This window comes from Artemia sp. Qi Xiang Cuo, chromosome 21 (assembly GCF_049724085.1).
Source record: "Artemia sp. Qi Xiang Cuo chromosome 21, ASM4972408v1, whole genome shotgun sequence".
Taxonomy (NCBI): domain Eukaryota; kingdom Metazoa; phylum Arthropoda; class Branchiopoda; order Anostraca; family Artemiidae; genus Artemia; species Artemia sp. Qi Xiang Cuo.
This window is the reverse complement of record NC_142814.1, coordinates 9,315,524-9,342,881: the sequence shown is the minus strand read 5'-3', so window position 1 is coordinate 9,342,881 and position 27,358 is coordinate 9,315,524. Positions and strand designations below refer to the sequence as shown.

Genomic DNA, 27,358 nt, shown 5'->3' with positions numbered 1-27,358 from the left:
CAAATGGTTTTTTAACTCTTTCCGAACGTTCTTAGTTGAATCTAATAATTGCAGCTAATTTAAAGATTTGTATTGTTGCTTGGCCCTTCGTAAATATTATGAGCTCATTTTACCCTTCGGTAAATTTTTTTAACTTTTTAGCCTTTTTTACCCTTTAGATTATAACTTTTACCCTTCGAACTGGTCACTATAAAGAAGATATCATTATGAAACTGCTCTTTTCAAAAGACTAAAAATACTTTGCTTTTAATGCGTAAAATGAAATGAAAATATAAAAACGAGTGCAATTCATTTCATTTCAATTATAAATGGAAATGTATTTTGGTCTAAGAAATTATTTACTTTAAGATAGCAGAGATTAAAATACAAGTTTAGATTTTTTTTTTTTTTTACTTGTAACAACTAGTGTCCGAGCCTTACTTTTGTTGCACAGGTCAATAATATTCAATATATACGAATGAACCGTATTCTGACGCCTGCGTAATGCAGCATGTAGCTGAAATGTAAAGGCAAGCGTATTCTTCGGAGAGGATTTCCAATTTACTCAGTCAGTTGGTTTCCGTTAGTCAGAGTGAGTTCAAGCTTCTTTCTTCCTTCTAATGCCTGAAGGAAAGTACAAAAACGTGCAGAAATTATTTGAAAAAAACTACGTTTTCTAAAGAGTTAAAGAGGCTGAGTTACAAGGTCGAACCTTAAAACGTACAGGGATTAGGAGGCACAGTTGGGGGGCTGCCCCCCCCCCAAACCCCCCGCTTTCGCAGCCTTTAAATAAAAAAAAAAAAAGTTTTTTAAACTGAAAGTAAGGAGCGACATTAAATCTTAAAACGAACAGAGATTATTCCTTATATGAAAGAGGCTGTGCCCTCCTCAACGCCTCGATCTTTACGCTAAAGTTTGACTCTGTCTCACAACTTTATTTTTTAAAACAATAAAAAACTTTAGCGTAAAGAGCGAGGCGTTGAGGAGGGCACAGCCTCTTTCATATACAGAATAATTTCTGTTCGTTTTAAGATTTGATGTTGCTCCTTACTTTCAGTTTAAAAAACTTTTTTTTATTTAAAGGCTGCGAAAGCGGAGGGTTTGGGGGCGGTAGCCCCCCAACTGTGCCTCCTAATCCCTGTACGTTTTAAGGTTCGACCTTGTAACTCAGCCTCTTTAACTCTTTAGAAAACGTAGTTTCTTTCAAATAATTTCTGCACGTTCTTGTACTGTTTATTACTTATTATTGCTTGACTAACTGTTAGCTGATCGTGTCAGGAGTTAAAGTAGTAGGCGTGGATAACAAAAAAAAAAGAGAAATGAATTCTAAGTGGCTATATTTGGTTTTTTGAAAACAGGGAAGGAGTGATCGGATTGAGCTGAAATTTCGAGGACAAGCTCCCGGGCCCTAGGAAAGCTTAACCTCTAACTTTCAGCCCAATCAGACAACGTCAAAGGGGGGCTGTGGTGGGAGGGTCGAAACTTCCGGCCCAGTTTACCCCATGAAGATAAAGTCGGAGGAGGATCAAATTTTGCACGTTTCTTATTTTGAGCTTTGGCTACAAAATGCGACCACCGCCGTCTCTTTGTGGCCTCTAGGACCTGAAATCGATCAACCTTGTGGTGGGTCGCCTCTGTATAGAGGCACTAGTGTGCCTGCTTAATAAAGTCTGAGGGGAGTGAAGTTTTGCAGGTTTCTTAGCTTGAGCTTGGGCTACAAAATTCGATAACCACTGTCTTTCTGCAACTGCTAGGATCAGAAATTGCTTGCGGACTCTCATAGGAAAACGAGCCTGCATTTTCACGGGCTAGCCCGCTCATAGCGGGTTCTTATAGGAAAACGAAGTTTTTCGGAAATGTAAATTCGGGGGATAATTTTTTCGGTCTCAAAATATCAAAAGGCCCGAATTCTGCTTCGAATGAGTCCTCATTCACCCGGATCAGTTGCCAACTGTGGCCTGTAGGCGTGGCTAAGAAAAAAAGAAATGATGAATTTTAAGTTGCTATTTGTTTTTTTGGTTCTTCATGGAAGGAGTCATCGGATTGAGCTTAAATTTCGAGTATAAGCTCTCTGGCCCGAGGAAAGCTTATCCTCTAAATTTCAGCCCAATCGGACCACGTTAAAGGGGGCTGTGGGGGGAGGGTTGAAACTTTCGGCCCAGTTTACTCCATGAAGATAAAGTCGGAGGAGGATGAAATTTTGCAAGTTTCTTAGTTTGAGCTTGGGCTACAAAATGCGATTACCGCCGTCTCTCTGCGACCTCTAGGACCTGAAATCGCTTAACATTGTGGTGGGTCGCCTCTTTATAGAGGCACAAGTGTGCCTCCTTGATACCAGTTGTCTTACAAGCTTTTTGGCTAATTTTACAATAATTTGTTGTAGATCTTCATTCTGATTTAATCCAGCAATTACACTTGATATTTGAGCCGTCGTAGCCGAGTGGTTAGCTCTCTAGACTTGAAACCCCTTGTCCGCGAGGACAGGGGTTTGAGTTCTGGAGTCGCTGGTTTATTTGGTTTGAACTGGGGTCACTGGTGTCACTTTATTAGCTCAGCCAGAGTCGAACCAGCTCTAAATGGGTACCTGGAGGAATCTGGGGAAGGTAAAGAGGAAGGATGTATGAAAGCCTAGGATGGCTGGCCCCCAAATCTCCATTGCACTTCCTGGCTGAAGGGCCAATTGCGTGAGTTGGTCTTTACCGAGAGGTGGGACTATAATGGTGTAAAGGTAAAGGATACGGCACTGGACTTCACAGTCCCCACTCGCGATGCTGGTCTCCGTCTCTTGGTCTTTCAGCCAGGAAGTGCAATCCTGTAATCCTAGGTGGTGAGGGGATTTCAAGTCAGCTTTTTCTCTTTTAGCATTATGAGATACCAAGCTTCAAATCTTCTCTTTATCTATGTGCTATTGTCAAAAGTGACTATTCACTCAGCATTTACAGTTGTGCACATTGCTATAAGCGAAACAAGAATCTGTACCTCGAATTTTATTTTGTCCGCTGGTCTTAATTTCAGAGGCCTCTATTTTGCTCCCGGTGGCACATGAGGATTTGAAGTGGCTATCGGTTGCCCTCTGACTGGTCCCTCTGTTAAAAGGACACTAAACTTCCAGTTTAGGATCGAATGAGCACTTACCCAAGTTTCTAGGATTCTAAGACCATCTGGTCTGTGTGATTGGAGGCCAGCTGTAGCTTTGAATGGGCTAGGGTTCTACAGGTAAGACTTTCAACCAAGGAGATGAGACTGTATGACAGACTTTGTCGAAAATTCAATTTTACTTCCCTCTAAAACATTTTCTGTACAAATCCGTATATAATTTATATGCATGGGCGCCCATATGGGGGGGGGGGGGGGCTCCAGCCCCCTGGCTGAATTATGCGGCCTTATATGTTATATTTTGTTTTAAGATTTCTATTATACAGCATTGGAAGTGCCGATTAGACCACCTAAGTCACCCCCTAAAATTCAGGTTATGTGCGCCAATGGTTACATGTTTAGTGCCTGTAAGATTAAGTTTTGACAAAAGATAGTCAATTTTTTATGGTAGTTACAATTAAATTGTCAAGTAATTTATGTCAAAATGCCTCAGTGTTTCATAAGACGATAATTTATTGTGGTAAGTCAAAAGAAATTGTCAAATAATTTCTTTCAAAATGTGGCAGTATTTTAGTAAGTTCTTATTTGTAAGTTTTTTCCATTCACAATATCTAGCTTGAAAAACAAAGCAGTTTTCTGATATAGATGTCAATTTTCATGGGATGACGAAATAGGTTCATTCACTATTTCGATTTCGTTAAGGCTACTTCTATAGTTTAGTTTTTCTTTTATACTTAATATATATATATATATATATATATATATATATATATATATATATATATATATATATATATATATATATATATATATATATATATATATATATATATATATATATATATATATATATATATATATATATATATATATATATATATATATATATATATATATATATATATATATATATATATGTATATATATATATATATATATATATATATATATATATATATATATATATATATATCTTTAAACGACCAATAATTGTGTATGTATTTATTTATTCATATATTTTTTTTCAAAAATGACTCCATATTTTTAAGGGAAAATTTGTATCCTGGGATATTATCAGTGGTGTTGATGGGGGGGGGGTAAGTTACTCCCCCTCCCAAATAATTCGGAAAAAATATAATTTATTAAGTAGCTTTAAAACTGTTGCTCGTTTTAAGTGTCAAATTTGCTTTTTACTTTGTTCAGATATTTTTTTTTTTAATTAATCCATATCGTTTTTAACATAAAACGAGAAAAATAGGGCTTCATTACAATTCATAATATGTTCCATATTAATATTTTTCCGAATATACTGCCTTTGAAACCTTATCATCAAGTGAAAATGTGAGCCTGGTTAATGCAAAAACTGTGTATATATATATATATATATATATATATATATATATATATATATATATATATATATATATATATATATATATATATATATATATATATATATATATATATATATATATATATATATATATATATATATATATATATATATATATATATATATATATATATATATATATATCATTTAACTAAGATTTAACTCTGTTCCCATTAATCACTGGCTGAAAATTATCCTAGTTGATTTTTTTTTTTCTTTTTTTTTCGTCTTCATTTTTTCTTGTACGTCTTTGAATGACTCTTTTTTGACAACTAATTTGTATGCTCCTGCTTATAGATTTGCCAACAGAATATTTGGCCCAACGTGGAATCGGGAGAGCATTAGTTCAGTCATTATATCATTCAAAGAGCCTTTTGGAACACAAGGTCGCGGTGGCTACTTCGATGAATTTGGTATCATTCGAGATGTGATGCAAAATCATCTACTTCAGATTTTATGTTTGACTGCAATGGAAAAACCGGCATCTACTAGTCCAAATGATATACGAGATGAAAAGGTTATCATTTTTCTTATTAAACAGTTAGTACAATTAAAAAAATATTACTCAATAAATAGAATACGGCACTAGGAGCTAAAATTGTTAAATTCTTTAATTAAAATCGTGCTTTTTGGGTTAATCCATCCTAGGGTAGAACTAAGGTAGTCATGGTGTAAGGGTATAATAAAAATATTTATATAAAATGAAAAATATATAAAAATGATATAAAAAAGTATATTAAAACAATAAATAAAATAGGCCATTAGAAGCTAAAATTGTTGATTTTTGAGTCTGTTGATTTTTTAATAAAAATCGTGCTTTTTGGGTTCATCTATCCAAGGGCAGAACTAAGGTAGTTTTGATATAAGGGTATAGTAAAAATGTTTATATAAAATGAAAAATATATAAAAAAGTATATGAAAACAATAAATAAAATGGGCCATTAGGAATTAAATTATCATCAAGTGATTTGTGTCGTTATTCCCCGTCAGAAGTGGACCCTGACCCTGAAAATTAATAAGTATGAAAAATAGTTATTCATTTTGATCTTAAAACGCTCGCTAGGTTAATCAACCGCTTTCCACAAAGACTTTCTTTTACATTTTTAAAGAAACTATCTAAGCTGGGTGAATTAAACTTTCAGAAATTTTCAAAGGTGAACCTGAAAGTTTTATTCACCTGTCTACTATCTTTTTAAAATATAAAAAAAACTGAGTTATGGAAGGTTTACCCTAAAATAAGAAAATATCCAAACTTATAATCTTTACTAAGAGAGCAGAAGGTTATAACCAAATATTTGAATATTTCGAATATTCTGATTATTTTTTTTTCATACGGATAAAACGCTTTTATTTTAGCTTTATATGCTTTGAAATATTTATATCTTTCAGAATTTTTTTTAAATTAAGCTTATACCTTTTTTGTAGATGTGATCATTACAATCAATTTATGAATAACTTGCTCATGTGAAAAATCCTGGGAACAGGGTTTCGAGTCCTGGTGTCGCTGGTTATTTTCTTATACTAAGTTTGAAATGTCAAGTCTGAATATTTTTTTACACTAGATCTTGAAAGGATTTCATCACTTCTACTTCTTCTTGAAGGTCAACTTCAGTTTCAAATGCATATTTATATCTTTCAAATTTTTTTAGGTGAAGTTTATACCTTTTTTGTAGATTGTGATCATTCCAATCAATTTATGAATAACTTGCTCATGTGAAAAATCCTGGGAACAGGGTTTCGAGTGCTGGTGTCACTGGTTATTTTTTTATACTAAGTTTTGAAATGTTATGTCTGAATATTTTTTTACACTAGATCTTGAAATGATTTCATCACTTCTACTTCTTCTTGAAGATGAACTTCAGTTTCAAATGCATATTTATATCTTTCAAATTTTTTTAAGTGAAGTTTATACCTTTTTTGTAGATTGTGATCATTCCAATCAATTTATGAATAACATGCTCATGTGAAAAATCCTGGGAACAGGGTTTCGAGTCCTGGTGTCGCTGGTTATTTTTTTATACTAAGTTTTGAAATGTTATGTCTGAATATTTTTTTACACTAGATCTTGAAATGATTTCATCACTTCTACTTCTTCTTGAAGGCCAACTTTAGTTTCAAATGCATATTTATATCTTTCAAAAATTTTTTAAGGTGAAGTTTATACCTTTTTTTGTAGATTTTGATCATTCCAATCAATTTATGAATAACTTGCTCATGTGAAAAATCCTGAGGATAGGGTTTCGAGTCCTGGCGTCGCTGTTTATTTTCTTATACTAAGTTTTGAAATGTCAAGTCTGAATTTGTTTTTACACTAGATCTTGAAATGATTTCATCACTTCTCCTTCTTCTTGAAGATCAACTTCAGTTTCAAATGCATATTTAAGTTTGTAAAAAGGAGTATTCGGCTCATTAGCTCGCTACATTTTGGCTACTCAGCAAAAATTGCTAATATTAAAACATCAATAAGGAAAAATATCCGATCTATCAAAGTTAAATATTTAATATTTATTTTATACTCCAATACATGTGCTGGGGTTCTGGGCACTGATGTTATTTTTAGCGAAAAAAGGTAATGAATTAATAATGAATATACTAATTAATAATTTAAAATAATAAAGTGATAATTCATGGTAAAACGAAAAAAATCTTGAAGAATAGAAAACGAGGATAATAACAGCTTTGAAAAATCGAACCCTTACCCTTTCATCGCTAGTTGGAAAGGTTACACCGTTACTTATTTTAGTTGTAGTGTTTGTTTTAAGGTTTGATTATTTTTATATTGTCCTGTGGACTTTACTCTGAATTTTTATTTTATTATGCTGCACTGAAGACGGTTGAGTGGGGGTCTCGACCAAAATGTTTGCATAATTTTATTGTTCTGTGCTGAACACCAACATCCATCTTCGTAGAAAACATTGTTGTCAAAGAAAGCTGCTTCTTTTAAAATAGCATAGGCTGAAAGATAATATAGACATTCGAAACCAGGGTGCCACCATTTTCGACATTGTACTGAACGCCAACATTCTTTTTCGTAGAAAACTTAGTTGTAAAAGAAAATTACTTCGTTTAAATATACTATAGACTGAAAGAAAATATAGGTATTTGAAACCGTTTTTTCAACTGAAAATAAGGAGCAACAATAAAAGTTAAAACAAACAGGACTTGATTTGTATATAAGGAGGGGGGGGGGGGCGGTTTCTTCCTCAGACCTTGTCTCTCTATGCTAAAATCTTGGAACTCTTTGAAAATCCTTCTCATTCAAATTCATCGGCCATTGTGTTTGAGCAATGTTTTTTAAAGAATTGTACCGAAAAGTTATACTTTTGCGTAAAGAGCGAGGGCTGAGGAAGGGGCAACCTTCTTCATATAAGGAATCATTTCCGCTTGTTTTAAGTTTCAATATTGATCCTTACTTTCAGATGAAAAAGTTTGTTTTTCTATTTAATTTTCGACCGTTTTTCTAATCATGGCAACGATGAACCATTGAACCATGAAAATAAATTAGCCAAACTAATTAGTTTAGTTTAATAACATTCTTCGTCCATAAGAATTTAAACACTTGATTTATTTCTGAGTTTATGATTTATGCTGAATCAATTGGTTATGTCAAATTTTTTTATCAGATGCCCTTGGGAAGAAGTGTCGTGCTAGGGGGGCTAGTTGCCCTCCAATATCTTTTGATTAAGAAAAAGAGCACTAGCCCTTTCAATTTCCAATTGATTGAGCCTTTTTTGAAATTTGGAGGGGAAATTTGCTATAATTTGATTTTGCTATATTGTGCCTTTTCATACTAAGATACTTTTGAAAACAAAACACGTTTGAAATATTTTCACCTTTCTTACTTTCATAAATGAAAAATCATCAAAACCTTAACAAAGAAATGTCTATGTCAATGTTACTGACAATCCATGGTCATTTGTTTGTTTGTTTTTTTCCAGTAAAGCACAAATTGTGTTCTGGTCTTGAGAAGGCGTAGGGGTTATCAGCACTACTCATGTTAATTTTTGTTCATTTTGATTTTGAATCGGCTATCTATTGTAATTTGTGTTCGTTTTGAGTTTCATTTATTTTTTTATGTTAATTTGTGATAGTTTTAAGCTTGGAAGATTATTTAACTTTATTTTCGCTCATTCTTGGCTTTATGGAGCTCTTAACTTTTCTTTGAAAACGTGTCTTGTGAAAAAAGTTTTTAAAATTAATTTCTGGATAGATTCATAATTTTACCTTTTAAAACCTAATTGATTTTTAAACCTCTTTCGTGAAACAATGTGAAATTGATTCACATAAAAATCAAGAGATTTTTAATCAAAATTATGTGGAAAAATCAATTTTACAATCACTAAACCCCTTTTGTGAAATTATGTGGAATTTTAAGCCAGAAAAAAGTACTGGAAGAATTGAGTCAGATTTTTTTTTTTTTTTTTTTTTTTTTTTTTTTTTTTTTTTTTTTTTTTACAGGAATTTGCACTATTACTTTGTGAGTTTCGTTAATTACTGACCCTTTTTAACAGGCCACAAATGACGTTTAAAACTCAAAATCATTTCCGAGAGAAAAATGCTAAGCAGTGGCTCACAGTTCGGTTACAATGATACCACTCAAGCAGCAGCCCTATGACCTACAATCGCAAGGTTCCACTTTGGGGGGGGGGGGCTCACAGAGTCATATAATGTACCTGAAAATTGCACAAAAGTAAAAAAAAAACAGTGTGGAGCTAGATTTTCGAAAACGGAAAAATGTTGTAATATTTGGAAACATTTTTAGCTTTTCTAGAAAAAAAAATGAAAAAAAATCCGTTAGTCAAGCTTCTGATACAGAGAAACCAAGTTTACCTGTAAAAACTGTTATGAAATTTTAAAACCTCTTTTGTGTAATTTTAAGTCAGTAAAAAGAACGAAAATAACTGAGTCATTTTTTAAAGGAAATTACACTATTCCCTCGTGAGTATAGTTAATTACTGAGCAACTTTAACAGGCAACAAGTGAGGTTTGAAACTCAAACTTGTTTCCGAGAAAAAGAATGCCAAGCAGTGGCTCACAGTTGGGTTACAATGATACCACTCAAACAGCAGCCCCATGAGCAACAATCATAAGATTCCAGTTGAGCACTGATCTTTGACCAATGACATCGCAGGGCTATTAAAAAGTGTCAGCCTTTCGAGTACCAAGGACAGTGACAACTAAACCTGATTATTTGAGTCGGTTAAGGGGCGTCTTATACAACCATATATACCTTAAGAAATTACGAAAAATCGGGAATTAATTTTGAAAGAAAAAACCTCCGTATACACTTACGCAGCTTTTTGGTAGAAGTGGGCGCCAATTAAAAAAAAAAGCGAAAAATCCGCAAAAACTAAGATAAAAATGCATGCCACCAAATAGCTTAATAAGGTGTAACTTTCCAGTGAAGGAACAGCTGTCTTTGGGAAATAAATCAAGTGTTAATGTTTAAATTTTGTTAAATCAATTTTTATTAGTAAAAAGTGACTGGAGGGCAAATAGCCCCCCTAGCACGACACTTTTTCCCAACGGCATCTGATAAAATTTTTTTTGACATAACCAATTGATTCAGCATGAATCATAAATTCAGAAATAAATCAAGTGTTTAAATTCTTATGGACGAAGAATGTTATTAAAATTAACTGATTAGTTTTGCTTATTTATTTTCATGGTTTTACGTGGCAACACAGACGAAAATTTGATGCTATACCGAAAACTTCGTAATTCTAAAACTACCATAACAGAAATCCTAGAAAATCGCGGTTTTCATATATGATCAGACCTAGGATGGGATCTAAAAATGTGTTTACTTTGAGGACCTCGGTAGTATCTCCTTTATTTTGATTGGTTGAAATTTGTAAAACTAAATTCGAGTACGAGACAAGTCGAAATTCTTATCAAGTTTGATATTTATTGCAGCAAGTAGAAAAATAACAAAGAGAATTCACAAATGCACATGGAAAATTTGATCGTTTCCGTGAAATTACTGCTGAACACACAAAATAACTCGGATGCGGACAACTACATAAAGTTTTGAGGTTTCACACTCAAAACTTTATGTAGTATATCATTATTCGGGTATCAAAAGGTCGTATCTCCGCAATTGTAAACTTTCAAAAGAGCAAAAAAAACCTCAGACCTTTATTTCCCCTCCAATAATCGTAAAATAAAAACGGATTGATGTGTATTGATTTTACATATCAATCCGTTTTGTTTTACGGTTATCAGAGAGGGAGTAAAAAAGTTGTGAGTTTTTTTTATCTTCTGAAAATTTACATCCATGGAGACACGATGTTTTGATACCCGACCAACGATATACAAAATTTCTGTTAAACGAAAATTCCGGAGCAAATTTTACCCTTTAGTTGTGTTTGAATCTGACTCTACCCGGATTTCGAATGCCTATACTATCTTTTAGGCTATAGTATCAAATAGTTTGTGGTAACGAACTGTAAGTAAGGAATGAATTGGTCCAATAGTAATCGAACATCTAAAAAATGGAATTTTGATAACAATATATGCATAAAAAACTATTCGCTTTTTATACTGATTCTAAATATATAAAAAATTATTAATTTTTAACGTTGCCCTTCAAAAGCTACGAGTCTGATAAAGAGTCTGCTTTCTACGTAGCTACGAGTCTACGAATGTTCATATTGGAGAACCTTAATGTAGAGGCTAAAAGCTCCTATCTACAAAAACGCGGAATTTATTTTATTTTATATTTTTGCCAGAAGAAAGATCACGGATGCGTGTTTATTTGGTGTTTTTCTGGGGGGGGGGGGTTCTTCCGTGGAGTGACTGCATAAGTTCTAGCAGGATATATGTACTATAATTGAGATTTCAGATTGCTAATGCACTTTGTTTTCTTCTTTTTTTTCTTGTTATTAACTTTAAAAAAATGTTTTATTATCAAACCAGGACAGTTACTATTTTCTATAAATATTGCAGGTGAAAGTATTGAAGTCAATGCCCGAATTGAAAGTTGAAGACGTTGTCCTGGGCCAGTATGTGGGTGATCCAAACGGTGAAGGCGAAGCTAAAGAAGGCTATCTGGATGATCGAACTGTGCCCAAAGGCTCAGTTACCCCTACCTATGCTGAGGCAGTCTGCTGGATTGATAATGAGAGATGGGATGGAGTGCCTTTTGTTCTACGATGTGGAAAAGGTTTATTCCTTTTTATCTAATTAAAATATTAACAGTAGTATATTTCTCAGACATTTCTGATTTCTTATTTTTTTTCCTTTTTTTTTGTTGTTTAAATAGTTAGTCAAATTTTTGCTGGTCAAATAATGGTCAATTAGGCCACAGAGTTCCGACAAATGGCTTTGATTGCTTTTGTCAAGTTCAGTGCTGCGGCTGACTCTGTCGATCGACAAGCTCTATGATGGATTCATAGAGCTTTTTAGAATTGACTTGGATCTCAAAAAAATATTGCAGTTTGTTTTAAGGCTCTGCACCATGGGACGACGAACAGCGTTCAAGTGAAAGGCCGTTGCAGCTCGTTTTTCCAGATCAGTACAGGATTCCGCCTAGAATGTGCAGCGGTCCTAGATATCTTGGATGCCATCACAGACTGCAATATGGCAAAGACTACTTCACGCTGCACATTCGAGCCCAAGTTTGGGGATCTCTGGCGCTGACTTCGTCGATATTTTGGCAAACCTGGTGGACTTTACTGAGTACCTACTGAGTCACCTTCTCAGTGGGGGCCCTCTCCAGGCCACTCAGCGCGTCCCCAGGTGGCAGATAGGGGAACGTCCTACAGATATGTAGGGTACCTCCATTGGAGGCGCGGACCAAGGGGGGACCCAGTCCCTGGGGGTCCTTAATTGAAACTGGGGCACCCTCGCCGGGGGCCGTAAATACAGGTGGAGGAGGAAGAAGGCCCCTCGAATGTACATTCAACGGGGCCCACAAGCGTGTGGACAAGTCCCATGAGTTATATACTGTGTACTAGCAATGGGTCAGATTGCATGGTGATGAAGAGCATTATCGTGGGAGGATCCCCTATAGTAGGACAACTGCGAAAGGGCGAAGGATCCAGATGTACGGACAACGGCCTCTGCAAGGTAGGTCCGAGGGGTTCCGGCCCCACGGTCAGGGATTGGCGTCCCTGCCCCTAGCCGAGCCGAAGAAACTGGTTGGGCAGTGGCCTAGCAAGTCACTCTCGTAGAAAAAGAATATGCTATAAAAACGTCAGTGAAAAACCTCGGATCAAATACCAATATGATGACAACCCATGCATGCCCCTAAACCACATTTCTGAACGCGAATAAACCAGTACGAATCGGATTTTGGAACGGAAGGATCATGTCGGCCCTTTCAAAAACTGAACAAGATCTACAAGAGTGCGAAAACTTTCGGCTAGACATCGTCGCAGTGGCCGAAGCACGATGGAAAGGCTGTGGAGAAAAGAAGCTCAAAACAGTAACATGACTTATACAGTTCTGTACAGCGGAAAAACGGACAGACATGCAGCCGGAGTCGCAGCTATATTGAACCCAAATGCAACAAAGTCTCTCTGCTCGTTGAAACCGATTAACGAGAGAATCCTGTATACACGATTTGCATCTAAACACGCATAGCTGTCGCTAGTCATATGCTATGCACCAACAAATGATGCCGATGAAACCTCGAAAGACGTTTTTTATGAAACCCTCCAGTCCGTCCTAGACTCCATCCCTCTCCATGACGTCGCTTGCTTGGCAGGCGACCTAAATGCGAAAGTTGGTCAGGACAGATCATACTGCCCCGAGGTGTTGGGACATCACGGGCTTGGAACTATCAACGAAAATGGTGCAAGACTAGTCAGCTTTGCCATTTCAAACGAGCTGTTGATAGGAGGTACATTATTTGAGCACAAAGATATCCATAAGTATACATGGACATCCCCAGAAAAAACTGTCAAAAACCAGATTGACCACTTTCTAATCCGACGACGGTGGAGAACTAGTCTGAAAGACGTGAGGAGTTACAGAAGTGCGGACGTTGGGTCGGATCATGAACTTCTTGTAGCGACACTCAAGTTGAAACTCCGCTCCAACAGATCCCGACAACCAACAAAACTACCAAGCAATTTTGACGTGGAGAATCTCAGAGACAAGAATGTTAGGAGACAATTTAACATCAAACTCTCGAACAGATTCGAGGCACTTGCTGATATACCACAAGACATGGAAGAAGCTTGGACGAGTATAGAACAGAACTAAACAGAAACTGATGAAAAAGTTCTTGGCTTTAGAAAGTCAATAAAGGAACAGTGGATATCCCAGAAGACATGGGACTTGATCGAAAACCGCAAGAAAATAAAACAGAGCACGCACAGTAATTATCTCTCTGCTGATGTCATGAAAGACAAAGCTTATAAAGAAGCCGACAGAGAAGTGAAGAAAAGTGCTAGATCATACAAACGCTCAATGAGAAAGCAAGAATGGCAGAAGAAGCAGCCCGACGTGGTGACGCAAGAGCTGTGTACCGCCTAACTAAAGAAATCGTTGGGAAGACCAACGCACAAGATGGATCAGTAAAAGGGGAAAACGGAAGACTGCTAACCGATCCAGATGACCGAAAAAATAGATGTGCGGATTACTTCGAAAACCTTCTCAATCGCCCATCCCCTTCTGTTCCACCAGATATTCCGGACAGCCCATTTTTGGATCTTCTCATTAATGAAAACGAGCCAACGGCGGACGAGATCCTTTCAGCCTCGAAAAAGCTGAAGAATGGAAAATCTCCAGGTAGTGACTGTATATCTGGAGAAATGGTCAAACTATTGATCCGCAGGTCCCTTTCAGTGTGGCTAGGCTTCTTTTCACTCCTCTGGCAAAAAGAAAAAGTCCCAAAGGACTGGAGAGCAGGAACCATTATTAAACTGTTCAAAAATGGAGACGCGACAGTCTGTGGCACTTACAGAGGCATCAACCTCCTCTCGATACCCGGAAAACTCTTCTGCATAATCATCATGACAAGACTTCAAGCTGCCTTAGACCCGCATTTACGCGAGGAGCAACATGGTTTCCGACCAAAAAGATCTTGCGCCGATCTGATATTCACACTGCGGGCCATGCTTGAAGAATCAAACGAATGGAAATAGCGTCTATATCTATTGTTCGTCGATTTTGAAAAAGCGTTCGACTCCATAGACCATTCAAAACTATGGAGGAACCTGATCTTCTACAGTTTTCCTGAGAAGCTGGTTTGCCTTATCGTAACCATGTACGAAGACACGGAATGCTGCGTGAGAACCTCCAAAGGAAATAAAAGATATTTTAAAGTGATGACAAGCGTCAAAAAAGGATGCGTATTGTCTCCATTCCTCTTTATTCTCATAGAGGACTACATATCAGGCAAATTGATGGATATTGGATCGAAATTGCAGGCACACTAGTCCAAGATCTCGACTTTGCAGACGATGTTGGATTGATAGAGAAAGACAAAAGCAAACTTCAGGACTTTTTATGCAAGTTAGCCGAAAGAGCGGAGCAGTTTGGGTTACATATCAACGCCCCAAAACCAAAGCGATGTCAACCACTAACTCACCGATGAATATCCAGCTAGGGACTGAAAGCATAGAGCAAGTCACTGACTTCCGATATCTTGGCAGCACCGTCTCGTCTAGTGGCGACTCCGAAAAAGAACTGCGAACACGAATAGTCCTGGCAAGCTCGGCATTTCAACGACTTCGACCAGTCTGGAGATCAGCGAAGTACTAACTTCAGCTAAAACTTCGCCTTTTCAGAAGCGACGTCCTTTCGATATTGAACTATGTTATGTATTTTTTAAAACTCACCGGTGAGCAGTAAAAACAACTCACTGCATATGAAAACAACTGTCTTCGACGTATCCTAAACATTAACTGGAAGGATAGGATAACAAACATGGAAATTCGCCACTACACAAACCAGCCTGATGTCGCTGATGTAGTCAGGCAACGAAGATAGCGCTATCTTGGCCGTGTTATCCGTATGCCAAGATCGAGACTACCGAATATGATCGTCCAGTGGCAACCAGACGGCACGCGTCGGCGAGGAAGGCCCAAAAACACGCTTCACAGGACATAGGAGCGGGACAGGAGAGCCCTTCACGCATCCTTAATACCAGAGTGGGAGGACATTTACGCCGCAGCTCATTTGCGGGATGACTGGAGGCTGTTAACGGACGCCCTGTGTGCCTCTGGAGGTACAGGAGGAGCTAAGGTCTAAGGAAGGTAAGGTGGACTTTATGGAGCAACTGCTGGAAACGCTTCGAATTTACGAGATTAAGCGGCAAAAGTTGGACTACAGATAAACTTGACACATCTGCTCCTGCTTCTGGCTCTTCAGTTAACCTGGATAACACCACTACCTTCGAAGTTGGTCAAAAGTGTACCTACCTGGGCTCCATAATTTCTCAGATGACTCATCTTTTTGAGCTGAAACCGGAAATATCAAAGGTGTCTTCTGCCATAAACAAACTGAACCGCTACAATTGGTGAAAAACCCACATCAGCGGTGCAACAAAGCTGCATATTTTCAACGCTCTCCTTGGCTCTGTGATTCTTTACGGAGCTACGACCTGGCAAACACTAGCTGAAACTTTTAAGACCATCGATGTATTCCGGTCAAAGAGCATGGGAAAGGTTGAAGGTCTGCGTTGATTCGACTTCGTCAGCAGCAAGGAATTGCATCAGCTCACAAAGTAGTCACAATTTTCTGTCAAAATAGCCGATCGAACTCTTCGATGGTACGAGAAACTGCTTCGAATGCCTCACCACCTACCCGCAAAGATCAATTAAACTTCCACCCTATCAAAGCCGGCTGGAAGTGGTCCCGTAGTACGCCAAAGAAACGATGATACGATTGCTGTTTCGGGTTCCTAACGATTGCAAACCAGACTTGAGGAAGCAAAATCGGTCGCCATGGCCCGAAGTGGAGAGAGGAAGTGAGTGTCACTCTTTACGCCGAGCAGCACCTAGCAACAGATTTAAGACAGTAAGTAAGTCAAGCTTTGTTGGTTCTTCGGTTAGGTGAGTAGGGATGGAAAAATATGCGTATGGACCTGTGTGTATGGCCCCAGTGAAAGTGTGTTCTATTCTAGGCTAATTTTAAGTTTCTTTACAAGTGTCCTTTGCCCCTCCCTATGGACCATATGACGTCTATTATTTCTGAAGTTTAAATTTGTTTTTTCACTGTTGAATTTTTGGTAAGGTTGTAGAAGTACGTAAGACTATCTGAAAGTCAATAGGTCCACTAAATACTTCTTTAAATACCATTCAGCTTTTCGCACATAAATGATGAAAGCTTTTTCCTTGCCTGAAAATTACCAGTGATGGTAATATAATATGGTTACTCTACCAGCTACCTCTACCTAAAAACATGGTTTTCGCTTTAGATAAAGATAGTGTGGTTCAAAGCCTACTGAAATTCAAGAAAAATTGTCATTGTGATTGTATCAACTGTCATTGTGAAAATGATCAACTGTCATTGTAAAGTGCACCGAGTGAGATTTGAAAATACTCAATTTCCATACAACAAAATATCAACATTTAATTTTTAATTGCCCCAAAGCGTTTGTGAACCACCCGCTAGCAACGATTAAAATTACAGTCACCCGTTTGTTATTGTTGCTATGGGACCAGGTGCGAACGCCTCACTGAGCATCCATATGTATTTCCTGGGAAGTTTATTTACCCGACAGGTCCCCTCCCTCTCGTCCCGAACAATCTACTGATGACTGACGAAGATGTATCGAAAAAAGCTTATTAAAAGTGCCAATAAAATATTCTTGCTGAAGTAATAGCCCACAGGTAGCTGGTACATTATTTCAGTCTAAATGAACCCTGCGCGGCAATATAATTAACACAACGATTGTAGTCAGAAAAAACGTACGAGTTAATGTGAGCTAAAATAGAAATATTGACGTGTGTTCTTTTATTATTGTTTATACGCGCCGTAGATTGTTGTTATACATTTTTTCTTTGTCGCACATTTCTTTGAATCAAATTTTTAAATCGCCTTGAAGCAATAATACTGTTTGCGAAATAATTTTTAGGTTTTTTTTATGGGCTGTTCGACTGGACTACGATTATGTGAAATTAAAAAGCGACCGCAAAAAATAGTGACGAATAGGGCAAAGAAAATTAGGTGTATTGTAATGCACAGTTTCATATCTTTTGTTTTTAACCTTTTAATACCGTAGAAAGAGAAAAAAACTGTATTTTTAGATTTTCGATAATTTATTTTTTCCCGTTTTCTGTTTCCCTTTCTCTCTCACTCACTCTTTCTTTCTGTTTCTCCCCTTTTGTCATACCAATATTTATTGATTTATTCTTTCTCTCTCTCTCTCTCTCTCTCTCTCTCTCTCTCTCTCTCTCTCTCTCTCTCTCTCTATCTCTCTATATATCATTCTATATCTCTCTGTCTCTCTCTGTCTCTCTCTCTCTCTCTCTCTCTCTCTCTCTCTCTCTCTCTCTCTCTCTCTCTCTCTCTCTCTCTCTCTCTCTCTCTCTCTCTATGTCTCTCTTGCTTTCTCTCTCTCTATGTCTCTCTTTCTCTCTCGTTTTTTTCTCTCTCTCTGACTCTCTCTCCCTCTTACGTTTTGTCGTACTGATGTTAATCAATTTCTTCTGTTAGCTTTAAACGGGTTGAGAGCAGAAATTACAAATCATTATTTTGATGTGTCTAGTGGTGTTTTTGGTCATCAAGCTAAGCAGAATGAACTAATCTTTCCATCATAAACAATAAGCAGAACAAAAGGGGCAGTTTTTATATAAGACACTGGAGCGCAACTTTAAGTGAATATTTCGAACCTGTATCCAAGGGTCGTCCTCAGCAAAACAAATGAAAAAAAAACGATACAAAAGAACTCACATTAAAATGCAATCTTTAAAAGTAAAATATTTTCAAGACAATTCTAGCATCATTGTTCCAGTGAAGTTCAACCAGAACTCTGGTTGAACTTCCAGGATTCAAAGGCAGTGTGGTCTCCGTCGTTATTTATATCTTTCCATCCTTATCCCAGATATTGCTAGGTTTAGCTATGACCCCGAATAGATTCACCAATGCTTACCTTGTCTGTCTAGAATAAAAATAAAATATCATTATAAAATAAAATGTCATGTAGTTCCTGGGTAATGAGCATTAGGACACAGTAGCAACGTATAAATTATCAAACTGTGTGGTATTGCACAACTATTTATTGTGCAATATTTTGTGCCAAATTTTGTGCCAAGTTTAACGCTTGTTTTGAAAATTCTTACGCTGGCTTGCTCCTTGATTATATGAAGGGCTGGAAAGACGAAGTGATTTTCAGGCTGAAACGATTGTATTTTTATTTAAACGGGCTAGTTTTATGTAAAAGTAGAATAGCCAAGGCTCAGGGTGTTTTTTCACAGTTAAAAAAAAGTCTGGAAGAATAGGAAGTTAAGTCTGCAAACTAAGATTAGAATATTAGAAGCTACAGTGATGACAGCGGTCAAATATGGCTCTGAAACATGGACGCTCCGAAAATCGGATAAAGATTTGCTAGATGTTTTCTAGAGAAATTGCTTAAGGATTGTTCTGGGTACCCGGCTGACTGACCGTATTTCAAACAATATGCTATACGAAAAATGTGGTTCAACACCGCTCTCTAGGGCTATAATGAAAGAAGGGTTGAGGTGGCTAGGGCACGTTGTGCGGATGAAGGATGACAGATTGCCGAAGATTGTTCTTTTCAGCCAACCGTCTAGGGCTAAACGGAAAGCAGGTCGTCCCCGTCTAGGGTGGGAGGACGTCATAAAGAAAGATTTAAAGGAATTGGGAATTTCGTGGGCGGGTGTAAAGAGGGAGGCTTTGAATAGATTGGGGTGGAGGATGAGCGTGCGTAGCTTTGTTGGCCTCAGGTGGCTTGGTGCTGCGGTGAGTTGTTGTTAGTAGTAGTAGTAGTTTTATGCAAATTTTTGACCTTATTTTTAGAAACACTTGTTTTGAGTGTTTTTTGGCGGGCTTGTTGCTTGGCTATTAAGGACTGGAAAGATATGGCGTTCTCCAAGCTGAAAGCTACGGAATTAGTCGACAGGGGCTTATGCCCTTTGCAAATTATCGACATTGGCACTCTTTCTAGATTAACGCTCGGGCGTTCTTATGCTGGCTTATTTATGTTTTAAATGCCGTACTGGCTAAGTGGACGTGCCCTGGGTTGAGAATTCTTTGTCCAAGGGGCACGTGTTCGATCCCTGGCGTGGCCAGTTTTTTGGTTTGGGTTCGGGATGCGGGTCATTGGTGTGACTCTATAAGCTCATCCAGAGTCGATCCAGCTCTAAATGGGTACCTCGATAAATCTGGAGAAGGTAAGCAAAAAAGGTGTGCGAAAGCACAGAATGGCTTCTCCCCTGCCCCAATTCAATTTCTGGCTGAATAGCCACGAAAGGGATATCAGCACCATCAGTTTGGAAGGGTCTAATGCCGTCATACTTACTTTTACTTACTTATTTAAGTTTCTAAATTTGATTCAACAACACTGGATATTTCTTGTGCTGAGTTTGTTGAAATACAAATGGCTCGATGCAACAAATTGTTTTGTTTGAATGTTCATGTTTTACAAATTTTAAATACTTGCCGAGAAAACGCACCCTTTTCTATGATAAAGCCAGCTTATGCCCAAAACCCTAAATTTATCCATTGAATATCATCTTAGTATTAATGCGTTGCCTGTGTTCTTTTAGCTTTAAACGAGAGGAAAGCAGAAATTAGAATTCAGTATCGTGATGTACCCGGGGATATTTTTGGTCGTCAAGCTAAACGCAATGAGCTGGTCATTCGAGTACAGCCTGGTGAAGCTGTCTATATCAAAATGATGACCAAATCACCTGGGATGTCTTTTGATATTGAAGAAACTGAGCTAGATTTAACCTATGGCACCAGGTATAAGGTAAGCTAACCAAAGATGTAAAACAAAAAATAGTTAAATATGGAAAATTGTTTCTGATTGCACGATTCAATGTTGGTGTTTTTATTTAGCAAAATGTTGGAATGAATTTGAGTAAAATTTATGTTTAACAGAATTTGTGTCAGTGCTGCACTATGAAAATGTCAGACAGGTATCATGGATCTTCAGCCGTATACATTGAAAGCTACTCCAAAGAGAGAAAAGTTAGAATAAAAAAGTTAACAGACAAGAACATCTAGCGTTTACGCAGCCCGTGTCCTGTCGAGCGTTTACATTCACGGAGGCCTTAAAAAAAAAAAAAATTAAAATGAGATTGAATGTGTCAGATGATATTTTATCAAAATAGTGTTATATTAACTATAATGATTAATGTTTATTCTAGGTTTCATTTTCTTCTTGTTTCTATTCACTTTCACTGTTTCTTCTTCTTTTTTCTTTTTATTCTTGTTTCTAGTTTCATTTTCTTCTTGTTTCTAACAAGTTAGAAATAAAAAAGTTTTGTTCAAATGTACAGTCCAATGCTTGTGCTTTTACCGACCAAAGTTTTGGAATGAAGTTTGGAAAAATGTTTATTTGGCTAAATTCCTTTCAATCCTTCTTTATAATATAGTGTCTGTATTATATTTAATATAGTAATATATAATAATATATATAATATCTACATTATTATATATAATATATTATATATATATATATATATATATATATATATATATATATATATATATATATATATATATATATATATATAATTATACATAATATAATAACCTTCCTATAATACATGTATAGAACATTGTATATGAAATAATATAGTATAGTCATATAGTATCTTGTGATGTACATGAACCTGAAGAAGGTGAAAAAGGAAGGTATAATAAATAAAGGTTAAAAGTATGAATTCAGAAAAAGTACCGTAAAATATGGTCAACTTAATCTTGCCAAGCGTTTCTTTATAAATAACTAGTGTAGGATCTCCGTCGTAGATTTTCATTTGCGGTTTGAATATTTCTCAGCTGTAATTAAAATGTCAAAATTCAGTCATACCGTAATTTTGGCCTAAATTTTACGGGGTGGTCATTTAAAAGATCTTTCCAGGAGGGGCTAAAACCCCAAAAGAGTGCATTTCTAAATCTAAAAATTTTAACTGAAGTTTTGGATCTGTCGAAATTAATTCCGTGCCTTTGACGGATAACAAAAAGGAAAGGTTAACCAGCCCAATTTAAGAAAAGCAACAAAGTTAAGAGTAGCTGATTTGCTGATTAATCCAAATGATTATCAGCAGCTGACAGCTGATCAATCCAACTGATTAATCAGCAGCTGACAGCTGATTAATCCAAAAAGTTTGTATTTTAGCACAATGTAAAATATTTGAGATGTAAGGATAGCGGCTACATTTCTAAGACTTGAGAAAAAAAATAATAGAACATGCAGAACAAGTACGTATCCAGGAATTTTGTTTGGCGGGGGAGAGGGGGCAGTGACGTAATTTTGTCAAAATCCTGATTTGGGGGGAGGGAAGAGTTTGAGCAAATTTTTCCAATTCAAGTGAAAATGAGAGTAAAAGATGAAAAATGGGCCGTACAGTACCATAAAGGCTACTAAAGAAAACTGATTTCTCTGGGTGCTTGAATTCTGGAGCCTTATCTTAATTTTGACAAGATTTTGGTCGAAACTAAATATCAGCTGGGTGGCTGAGTGGGGTTTGAGGGAGCAAACTGGGGTCTAGAGAGGGCAGTTGTCCCCTCATAGGAAGTTGCGTCCCCTAAGGGGGGAGGGTACAAAAAAACACAACAAAAACTTGTTTGTGTGGATTTCTGTTAGGTTTTCACGAGTCGGACAAAAATTTCAGGGGGGGGATCAAACCCAGTAACAGCCCCCCCCCCACCCCCCACCCCATGCATATGACCTGGGCGCAGAATATTGAGAAATTGAGCTAAATTTCCTTCATAAAACTGACTCAGGTATCAATCATACTGGAACTCAACGTCATAATTAACAATTATACTAGCAATAATTAACAACGATATTAGTAATGATATTAATTTCTTTTCAGGTGTGTATTTAAAGGTTTTTGGAGTTATAGGCTGAAAAACAGTTTTTTTTTTTTGTTTTTTTTTACTTCATCTGTTTTTTTACAGGGACTTACAGAGAAAAAAGTTATAGGATAAAATTGCAATTGGAGCCGCTTTTTTCCTATAGCTCCCCAGTTCAGTTTCTTTTAAATAAATATTTCTGGTTTTTAGGACATTTATATTGCTTATGAATAAAAAAAATAGCTGTATCATTGTCTAGGAAAGTCTTTATATCAATTTTTTTCTAAATTTGGAGACGACATCAGATATTTTCTACTGCGCCCAGCTTTTTCATAGAAATTTGCTCTTGATGCTTCATCTGTTGTATCAGACAAAACAAATAAAAAAAAGGCCGCACAAAAACTGAGGGTGCTAGAAAAACATCTATGCTACTACTATTAAAAATACTGCAGCACCAAGCCGCCTGAGGCCAAGACTGGTAATCCTCCGTCCCAATCTATTCAAAAACTCCCTCTTTACACTTTCTCAGGATGTTCCCATTTCCCTTTCTTTCTAATGTTTTCCAATCTATCCCAGGAAGTTCCCATTTCCCTTCCTTTCCAATCATTTCCCAAATCTTTCTTTACGAAATTTTACTACCCCAACCGCCGACGACATGCTTTCCGTTTAGTCCTAAACGGTTGGCAGAAAAGGACAATCTTCGGCAATCTGTCATCCTTCATCCGCAGAACGTGCCCTAGCTATCTCAACCTTTCTGTCTTTATAGCCCTAGAAAGCGGAATTGACAGCCTACTGATTGAAATACGGTCATTCAGCCGGATACCCAAAACAATCCGTAGGCAATTTCTGTGGAAAACATCTAGCAAATCTTCTTCCGTTTTTTGGAGCGCCCATGCTTCAAAGCTATAGAAAAACACCTTTCTAGACAAATCGATTTTTGGAAGTGCTATTTGGAATTTAGCGTTAAAAGATTTATTATGAAACTTGTGTGTGTTTGACGCTTGAAACTTGTGTGAAGCTTTCTGTGTTCTCGGGTTAAAACAAAGAAAATTCATTTTAGGCAGCATGTTGATTTCCCGATATTTCCTTCCCATTCTGATATCGGTGGAGGACCTCCTCCTACGCTGCAACGAGTATAACTAATATATTTTTATGTCCATACGGATTGCTAATTTGCTCATTTTAAAATGCAAACATTCTTGCAGGATGTAAAGATGCCTGACGCTTATGAACGTTTGATTTTGGATGTTTTTTGTGGATCTCAGATGCATTTCGTCAGAACTGACGAGTTAGCTGAAGCCTGGAGGATTTTTACGCCACTTCTCCATAAAATTGAAAAGGAGAAAATCAAGCCGATTTCCTATGTGTGAGTAAATCTCTACAAAGCGTATATTACTCAAACGTAAAACCTTCGAATTGTTCTAATATTATCATGTAAACTTTTTCTTTGATAATTCAAAAGGCGTTATGTGATTATCCTTTCGTCAGAACAAAACAAAATTGTTTTTCGAAGCCCAATTTATTATCAATTTATTAATTCCGGTCGTCTTTATATCCATTCACAAAAATCGCCGAGTATAAGTTGTATTTTGGTTATTTTTTATTGTGGTTGTGTGAGGGTGGTAGTGAGAGAACGGTGATAATTAGTTATAGTTTGTTTAATATTTTAGGAGTTGCACTAAGTTGAAGGATGTTGTGCCATGCTTTTTTTTTCTCTCTTTTCTTTTTTATTTATTTATTGATTTACGTTGTTGATAGCGATGTATATATCAGGGTTTTTTTTGAAGGCTGTATAACCTAAACAAGGTTGCTTCTGGTGGTTGATTTATTTATTTGATTTAAATAAAAACCCTTATTACTTATATTTCGCTAACTAATAGAATCTCTGATAATGCCATACCTGGTAATAACCTTAAAGAATGCTTTACATAAAATCAAATTGTGAAATGTCATTCAGTAATGTATTTTCTATTCAGTTACCCTTTCATCTTTCCTTAGAAAGGGTCCTTATTTTAGTTTCAGTGTTTATTTGAGGTTTATTTTTTATATTGTCCTTTAGACTTTTATATGTATTTTTATTATTATTATTATTCTGCACTGAGGACGGTTGAGCCGAGGTCTCGACTGAAATATCTGCATAGTTTTCTTTGGTTATTCACTGGCTGTTATTATTCTCGTTTCTCTCTTCTTTGCGATTTTTTTCGTTCTGTCATGATTAACCAATGTGGTCTCAGAAATTATATTTTTCTTCCACAAAATATTTCTAAGCTCAGCACGTTCTATCAATAAGACTGGCCCATAGTATCATATCTTTTTTGTTTCTAACCATATTTATTTTCTGTTTTTTTTTTTTTCAAAATGTATTATTTTTCTGTTTTGCAAATATTTGGATTTATTCATTTGTTGACAAACCTTTTATATAGTAATTGGTGTACATAACAGAAAATACAACAAATAAAATACAGAAAAGAGAAAAAATTGAGTTGAAGACAAACAACAAGTTATGTACACAAACAGAGAACAAAAAATCAAGATAAAAATAACAGATTTCGTGTGAAAGAGATTAAATTGCATGCTAGAAAGCAAATAATAAGCAATATAATATAATAATAAAAGCAATATAATATAAGCAAATAATAAGCAAAACAGCAAAAATAAGAGGTTTTTTTTTATTTTCCAATTAAATTATTCTATCAGCCACCGAGTCCAAGTCCATATTCGTCCTTTTGCTTTTAAGCTGTATGTTTTATCGACAAAAGCTGTTTGTAATTTAGCTCAATGATACATTTTATCACCCTTTTTGGGGGTGGTATCTCCCAATTTCTATTCAAACCAACTCTTTTATTTGTTTTAAGTTTAACTTTATTATTGATCTTAATTTCTGCTAGATATGTAGGTGGATAATTATGTAAGTCACAAAAGTTATAACATCAGTATTCCATTTATTCAGTATTTCATTTATTCAGTATTTCATTTATTGATTGATTGTAAATTAATTTATTCCCACATGTTTCAGATTCTATTATTTCTATTTACTTCTCTTTGAAAAACTTTTTTTCTTAATCTGAACTTTGCATGTTTTGAAATTGACATAGTTATCTATGTGTTTCTGAACTACGATGCCCGATTGTAATTTTTAGTTTACATGAACTTCCTATGTCTAAATGAACTGTTCAATCGCCCGTGATTTTCGTGGAATCTTCTTCAATCAAGAATGATAAACTTTTCGATTTTTTTGAAAAATCAGCAAATTGTTGGCTTTCATCAAGTCTTTTCAACTTTGTGGGGATTTTTTATAATATCTGATCTTCTTTCTCTGAGTTTTTGACATCAACTTCTTACTTTTACTTTATTACTACAGAAAAAAAATGTCACCAATGAGCTTAATTTTTAGATTATACATCCTAGAATACCAAAGTACCCAATGCTTTTGATCAGGATAATTTGAGCATTATTTGAGTCTGTATCCAAATTTGTCCTGAGGTTTGAGCACATTTGTTTTGTGAATCTTAAACTACTTCTTAAAAATGTTTAAAATAACTCTTCGTCTCAATTTGATTATTTGGTGCGGCAGGGGCAGATCCAGGATTGTTTTTTAGGGGGGGGGGGTTGCAAAATAGGTTGATCCGATTAACTTGCGTTAGGAGCAAGTTTATTTAACGCAAACTTGCGTTAATCAAATAAATTACACTACTTCAGACTACGTTAGGGAGGCGCGGGCCCCCCTCGCCCTCCCCCTGGATCTGCCACTATGCTGTGGTGTGTTTAGTGGTTTAGCCCCCGAAACTTGGCGGGTTAGTTGCCACTTGACTTGTGGGTGCAGTTATTTAAAACTGCTCCATTCAGATGATTGAAAGGACGCTTCAGCTCAGTCTATCTGTTTGATGGAGTGCGTTCAAGTAAGTAAGTAAGCTTATTCACGAATAAATATAGATTTGAAATACAATACTCTAATTACCCCTCGAAAGGCTCCATGGCCAGGGATACAAGGGGTATGCAACAACAACAAAATCAATATAAGCAACAACTAAAAAAATAAATAAAATATACGCTGGCAAAACAATAAATTTACCTAAGAAAATTATTTTTGGCTTAAATAACGATAATGTGACTGATAATTAAAGAACGTCTATTATTAAAGTATTATAATAAATTAAGTACGTCTATTTAAGAAGTACTAGCTTATAAATGTACACTCTAAAAGTTTCGAAAATTTATCAATTCTGCATAAATAATTTGCCATCTAATATCAAATCGAATATCAATATTAAATCAAAGTAACACAATTTATGAAGGTTAGATACACTAGAAATTCTATACTGGTCGAACCCCCATAATGTCGGACAACGCTACCATAGAACTACAAAGAAGACATTATTACTGTAGATTTTACTGTATATTACTCTAGACTGTGAGACCTACAGTAATATACATAAACTATTGCAGCAGTCAATGTCACTTGTAATATCCTTATCGAATTACTACTGTATATTGAATTGCTAACACGCGAGGGGGGAGGGGATCACTACAGTAAAAAATATTACGGAAGCCTAAGTTAGATGACTATCTGGTTCAACTTCCGTAACTTCTAGCAAAACCCTATTTAAGTAATGAAAAAAAGCACTTAAGTAGTGAAATAGTGAAAAAAAAAACAGTTTAACATAAGGTTGAAGAGAACATACATGAGGCCTAGGAGCCTAAACTCAGAGAAGACAACCATGCACCATGAAATAAACACTCAGGGGACATCAACTCCTCAGAGGGAAAAAAATGCTATTCTATTTGATTCTTAACTAAATGGTCCTTAATAATCATTTTAAAAGTCCCAAACGAGGGGCATCTCTGTACTGAAGAAGGTAGGGAAGTCCAGACCTGTTGACAAGCAATGAGGGCATTGAAATCCGACCGTATAGTAGGGGTAAGAGGAATGCAGATATTAAATGAAGA

The 27,358-nt window shown here is 36.2% G+C and overlaps 1 protein-coding gene across 2 annotated transcripts in view; it reads left to right on the top strand.

Moving 5' to 3' along the window:
* The window catches only part of Zw (glucose-6-phosphate 1-dehydrogenase Zw), a 134,752-nt gene that overhangs the window by 87,150 nt on the left and 20,244 nt on the right, over window positions 1–27,358 (top strand). For both annotated transcript variants that reach the window (XM_089107006.1, XM_089107007.1), the window contains exons 6-9: window positions 4,766–4,985; window positions 11,417–11,633; window positions 20,152–20,357; window positions 23,617–23,777. In XM_089107006.1, the coding sequence (XP_088963132.1) occupies window positions 4,766–4,985; window positions 11,417–11,633; window positions 20,152–20,357; window positions 23,617–23,777 (804 nt within the window). The remainder of the gene's footprint in view (window positions 1–4,765; window positions 4,986–11,416; window positions 11,634–20,151; window positions 20,358–23,616; window positions 23,778–27,358) is intronic.